The 6,000-nt window shown below is 53.5% G+C and overlaps 1 protein-coding gene across 1 annotated transcript; it reads left to right on the forward strand.

Annotated features, from left to right (window-relative positions):
* The first annotated feature begins 1,309 nt into the window (after window positions 1-1,309).
* LOC34617936 lies at window positions 1,310-4,864 on the forward strand. Its single transcript, XM_026336488.1, has 3 exons — window positions 1,310-3,287; window positions 3,335-3,354; window positions 3,401-4,864. The coding sequence occupies exons 1-3, from the start codon at window positions 1,310-1,312 to the stop codon at window positions 4,862-4,864; spliced, it is 3,462 nt and encodes a 1,153-aa protein (XP_026192273.1).
* The last annotated feature ends 1,136 nt before the right edge of the window (window positions 4,865-6,000 follow it).

Raw genomic sequence — 6,000 nt, forward strand, 5'->3', positions numbered from 1 at the left:
TGCCGCCCCAGCACGCGGTGTGCCACCACGGCATTCCATCTTCGGAGCGCTTTTCCCCAGATTGCAATTCGAAGAATATCGGTTTGTTGAATTTCCAAATAACTTTATTTAGATCAGACAATTGTTCAAGGATTCCTGGCATACTCTTGCAGCTAAAGGCAGTGGACGAGCATATAACAGCTGCATCGAGCTATGCAATGCTACCGGCTGCAACGCTTCATCTAAGGTCTGACTCAGGAGACACTTGTCGGTAGCTTTGAGAACAGCTCAGTAGAACATACTGAGTGTTCTCCAAAGGAACTCTCCATTTACGCTGCCTGGGCCCATCATGTTGTTCGACATGAGAGGAGAAGAACAGCTAGGGTGCGCTTCGCTGCACCCTTTAAGCACTCCGAGTACTCCCAGCTAGTTGCACATAGCATCTACAGCACCTGCACACAAAGCTGCACCACATTCTATGAATGTAGAAGTACTGTGCAGTAAATAAGATACACGAACAGGCAAACCAATAACTTTAGTCTTAATTAATTCTTAACCAAAGATAACTAGCGTACTCGAAAACATAGATAGAAGTGTAATTTTCCCGCTGCAGTTGCAGGGTGCAGCCCACCCTAGCTGCCGCCCTCCCCTGATGCGAGAGCCCCGAGAGATGCCAGTAGGTGGGAAGAATAGCTATGAATGGCATCCAGCAGCTCTATACTAAGGCTTGTATTCAGCTCTGAGCAAAATGTCGCCCCCATGAGCGTCATGTTCAACTTCAACGAAATCACGACAGCTGGGATATTTTTGCCTTCGACCATCCAAATTACCCAATATATCACTACAGATGTGTGTCCCCTGCAACAGACACGGCATGCCGATCTTATTTGAAAACAGCAAGAGGTGAAAGTTTAGTTTGTGTGTGCACGCTCATACAGACTCCTTTCCAGAAGTAACAGTGCTCGGGAAGCCGGTCTGCTACTCACACATATAAAAGTCACATGTAAATGGTGTGTGAATCTTAGCAAGTGATTGGATAATTCAATGTATTCCACGCAGGATGCAGAAAAGGAGCATTTGCGGGCCCTGCATGCTTTCAGGGGGGGCCATACCCGCAGCCGACACCCCAGCCACACCCAACAACCAGTAGGAGCAACCGCTGAGGGAATTGGTTTGCGCGTATTTTTTCCTTAAATACTGTACAACTACGTGATTCGACTCTTTGAAAGTATAAACAACCGCTAGTGGTGAATAAGAACTTTGGAGAGAGAGGGCGGCAAGGAACCAGAAGGTAGACACATGACTCTGCTCCACGGAAGCTTCACTATCAATGAAGCATCGTCATGAGGATCCTCCCTCACAAGAGAATGAAAGAGGGCAGGAAACTCAGTGTAAACATCAACAGCGACAGGAACAGGGGCACCAGCAGAACCTGGAGAAGCGGATTGAGACGAGTGGCATTATTCCTGTAGTGCAGTCTCACTCTGCAGATACACCTGCTTCAAAGTCTGACACATGGAAGCTTGCTGTCTCTAGCCTTCCCCCCGAGACTTTACTAGTGTGGACTGCAGCCCCTCGAATACGATCACAAGCGACGGCAGCTGCAGTCCAGCGGCGCAAGGATCTCAGTAAGCCACCAGACGAACTCTCAGAGCAGGAGATTGCCCATGAGGAAGAAGCTTTTAGAAACATCGGAGGAGCTTCTTATTGCCTCCTCCGGATTCGAGGCGGCACCGCACTGGACTGTTGCTCCAATGCACTGAGGCTGCCTTATCGGCACGGGCTTGTAAGTGACGGGGCATCAATGAGGCAGCTGCTCTTGGCGGAGGAGGAAAGAACTGCTTTCTTCTGCCCCCGGCGACTGCCTCTTGTGCTGCAACGTCTGTCTCGCAGTGCCATGCCACTCAATACAAGTTGGCAGAAGCACCAGCAGCAGCAGGGCCATGTTTCAATCGTCTCTCCTTCCGGTGCAATACCCAATCCCAGTACATGCCCAGCAAGCACCGCAGCCACAGACACAGCACACATAGCTGCAGCGTTGAGACAGGCGGAAGATGCGTCTAACAGTAGCCTTTGCTTTGTCTTGCCCTTGCTATGGGCTGTCGCTTCGTGGCATTCCTGGCTTGCCGACCCATTGCCAGCCACCGCTGCTGCTGCTGCTGCTGCGTTAGGGCTTGACTGCACCACAGGCTCACGAGCCGCGGCTTTAGCTGCAGCTGAAGGCCTCTGCGCGTCACCAGCGGCATCTGCCTCAAGGACCCCCTCTGCTGTGCAGCACAATGTACACCCGGCAGAAAGCTCAGCAAGTCTTGCTGCACCTGCTACTGCTACCGCGTGTCTGCCACGAGGCGTGTGCCCCCGCTTAGCTGCTCTCAGAGCTCTCGCTTACTGGTGCTGCTGCTGCACTCTCGCACAGCAGAAGGCTACAAACGAGCTACAGCGCAGGCGGCAGCGGCAGCAGTCCTTGTTTCAGCCCGTCCATGCGGGAGCAAGCGGGGCAGGCACGGTGTTTCTGGGAGCCAGCAGCAGCAGCAGCACAGCCCTTCTGCGGCAGCTGCAGCAGGAGTGCAGGGATTCTTTTGCACAGCTCCTGCAGCAGCAGCAAGAGGCACAGAAGCAGCTTGCAGAGCGGCAGGGCATTGAAATGGAGTCGGCATGCGCCTTAAAGGAGAAGCAAGAACAGCTTTTGCATGCAGCGGCCGCTGTAAGCTGCAGCTTCGACCGTGGCATGTCCTTTCAAGCAACAGAGCTCTCAAGAGGCACGGCGACAACTGCTGCAACGACAGCAACTGCTGCTGCCACTGTTGCGCTTGAGGCGTGCGAGAAGGATCTCGAAGCTCTCGTTTTGCAGCATGTGAGCGAATGCGATCTGCTGGAGAAGCACTGGAAACACGAGCAGAAGCAGCTAGTGCAGCAGCAGTTGCGGATGTTCAAGGATGTGGCGACAGACCTGTATTTACTGCAGCATGGCGCTGACGCGGCTGCTTCAGGGGCTGCTTGCCAGAAGCTGGTGTTGCCACCACTGCCTTCGGCTGGTGAGACTGATAAGTGGGCTTTCAGCTGGTCGCAGCAGCAGCAGGAACGGGAGGAGGAGCAAGACAACAAGATGCCTGTGCTTAGCAGCTCGGAGCCGACGGGAGATCCTGCGCAGCATTTTCCCAGAGACGGCAGAGACAGCCCTCGGGTAAAGGGGACTGTCTTCGCCGCTTACGCTCCTGATGCAGTTGCTGCCGAAGGTGAAACTGCCTCACCACGACCACCAGCGGCTGCCGCGAGAACGCAAGCCGTCGAACTTGTCGACCCCCTCCGTGGGGTGTCAAATTCAGCCGAGCAGAACGGTCAGGATCACCTTGAGCACCAGCAGCAGCAGCCGCAGCAGCAGCATGGCCTACAGAATCGGAAGGCGCATCCCTCCGGGCAGAGTGGCTCAAACAAGCTCCAGCCAACAAGTCAGCAGCAGCAGCAACAACGGCAGCAGATAGGGGAGCTTGCGGGAACTCCTGAACTCACTCAGAATGCAGGGCAGCAGCAGCAACTAAGACACCACCCAAGGCAAGTGGGTTCTACGCAAGCAGCAGCGCGACAAGGCCCTCCCTTCGACATGCCCCGTCTGCTTCAAGGCATGTCTGCTCCAGGCTTGTCGCACCAGCATGCAGCCTTTGCACAGAAGCAGCAGCAGCTCCAGCAGTTTGGTGCGGTGAAGGAACACGCACAGGTGAGGCTCATCTTCGGGGCACAGCAGAGACGGGCCGTGTGGCTGCACATCTGCACAGGCCTCGTTGCCGACTTCTTCCCTCCTACGGCTAGTGGTTCAGAGCATCTGCAGGTGGAAGAGGGAAGGGGTGTTTTGTCAGCAGGCGAATGGCTTTCTCTCACAGGCCGAGGGGAAAGTGGCGGCTGCTGTGAGGGGCCCTCTGAGGACTGGCCTGGGGGTTCCTCTTCCTACTGTTATGTAGACGTGCGCAGCATGCGGGGAAGCTCCAATCCTTTCTCTTTTGGTGGATGTGGATGCCTTGGCCGGAGCGAGCCGGTGCAGGGGAAAGGACGAGGGGTCGACGTTCCCTGCGACGATCTGTTCGCTGCCTTGCAGAGCGGCTCACAGAGCACTCTTTCCGGCGCCGTCCTGCCTACTGGAGTGTATCTTCAAGAGAGCTGCGCATGCATTCGGTCGGGGAACGAGGCCCCTGACCTGCTGCTGCCTTCCTTGGAGGAGCAGAGGCGATTGTTGCAAGTGGCTGTACACTCAGTGAGACACCAGAACACCGACACCGCCACAAGTAGCCTAAGCAACAACCAGCGGGTCGTGCTGAAGCCTGGAGAGGTATTTGTTTCGCGCCACTCTGCGGGCTCCCGTCCACAGGTTTGCTTTCACTTGGCAGTTGCCTTCCCGGGGCAGAGACACGACGGTTCTCAACCTTGTAACGCGGATACAGCTGCAGGCGATGCGAACACAACAGTGCTCGGCACACACAGTGGCAGCAACAATCGCGGCAAAGGGGCTGAACTGGAGTGTCTCAGTGCGCCTGTATGCGAGGGGCTTCGGCAAGTCCTGTGGCTATGCGAGCAGCATGCGGTTGGGGCAGTGCTGGTGCCTTTACTGCTGCTGGAGACAGAAGGCCTCGCCAGCTGCCTTCCATTTGCTTTACTGCAGCGGAGGATGCTCGCAGTGCTGCGGTGCCTTCTCACAGAGCTGAAGGCCGTTGCGCTATCCCCCGGAAGCAGCAGCTGCTGCTCCTCTGAAGCTACAGCCAATCGTTTGAAACACCTTGTGCTGCTTCTGCCACCCATACAGCCGCACCAGCAGCAGCAAGAAGGAACCGTCCAGATGGACCTGTTGGTCCAGGCTGCAGTGAACTTCTTACGAAACTCAGCTTGCTGCTGCTAAGGTCCCATGATAGTTCGCTTCGTGCGCTAATTAAGGCTTGGAAATCCGAGAATAGACACTCCTCTCTTATCTTCAAGTACACTTTTTCACGAAGCAGATTTTAAGGTGTATGAACAAGCTAGGCCGGCCCAATGAACTAGCCGTGCAAAAGCAAGGCATACTGTATCCAACGTAGCTAAAAAATCTCCGGGTGACCACTGTCTACCAATGCTTTAAAGTTGCAAGTTTTCAGGAGGAAAGTACTGACAGGAAGGTGATTGCCAAACACAGCTTTCTGCCGGCAATCCTGTACTGCTTTTTTCATGTTGCCAGACTCATTTTGACTGCCTTTCTGTTCCCAGACGTTTCGAGAACGTGACAGGAGTGTTGTGCACACTTTACTAGTTGACCATCTTACTTGAGAAGGGCTGTGTTGCAGGATCAGGTGGCGATCAGGTAGTAATACCGAAGCTTAGTTACAGTGAAGACACTACCCCATATATGCTTGCGAGACTAATTGATAAAACGCGATGGTACTTTCGGGCATATTTCTGGAACCACCACTGCCCGCTTTTTCAGTGAACTGCAAGCAGGTTTTAGAACAGCATGTCACGGACATTTCCCTTCGACTTTGCTCCATTAGGCTTTGCCGAAAAAGTAAGGGATGATTGAATCTAGAGTGACGCGACTTAAATGCGGACTACATACGCTCTACCAATTTTTGTCCGGCCACCACACAAAATGTTCCTTTGTATGAGAAGAAGCGACCCACCGATATTCACTGGTGTTCTAATTTAGTATACACTCTATAAACAGGGCAACCGAAATCATGGGGATCTGCGGATGCAAACTAAGGAAAACATAGCAATGAATTCTGTGCCTTGGCCTGCAGGGAAAACAGTGAAACAAAGTAGGGTGTGCACTCTTTCCAGGACTTTTCAATTCCATCTACGTGATGTACACTCTTTCAAGGCTTCGGTACTTTTAAGGCATCTAAGTCTGATAGTGAAGCATAATGGCACCTCTCGGGGGAATAACTAGTGGGTTTTGTGATCTAGTGCATAACAGTTGAATGACCTTACGCTTCCAGCAGATGGCAACACGCTACAGCTAGAGTTCGAATGAAAAGAGAAAAGCATAAAGGCTTTCGCTCAAGT

Source organism: Cyclospora cayetanensis, unplaced genomic scaffold (assembly GCF_002999335.1).
Source record: "Cyclospora cayetanensis isolate NF1_C8 unplaced genomic scaffold, CcayRef3 CcayRef3_contig_13, whole genome shotgun sequence".
In the NCBI taxonomy this organism is placed as follows: domain Eukaryota; phylum Apicomplexa; class Conoidasida; order Eucoccidiorida; family Eimeriidae; genus Cyclospora; species Cyclospora cayetanensis.

Excerpts from the sequence above, each read along its gene's own strand:
- LOC34617936 (XM_026336488.1), top strand. The coding sequence starts at position 1,310 with ATGAAGCATCGTCATGAGGATCCTCCCTCACAAGAGAATGAAAGAGGG. Across the intron at positions 3,288-3,334 it reads CGAACTTGTCGACCCCCTCC|CACCAGCAGCAGCAGCCGCA; the intron begins GTGGGGTGTCAA and ends GATCACCTTGAG. Across the intron at positions 3,355-3,400 it reads CACCAGCAGCAGCAGCCGCA|AGTGGCTCAAACAAGCTCCA; the intron begins GCAGCAGCATGG and ends CCCTCCGGGCAG.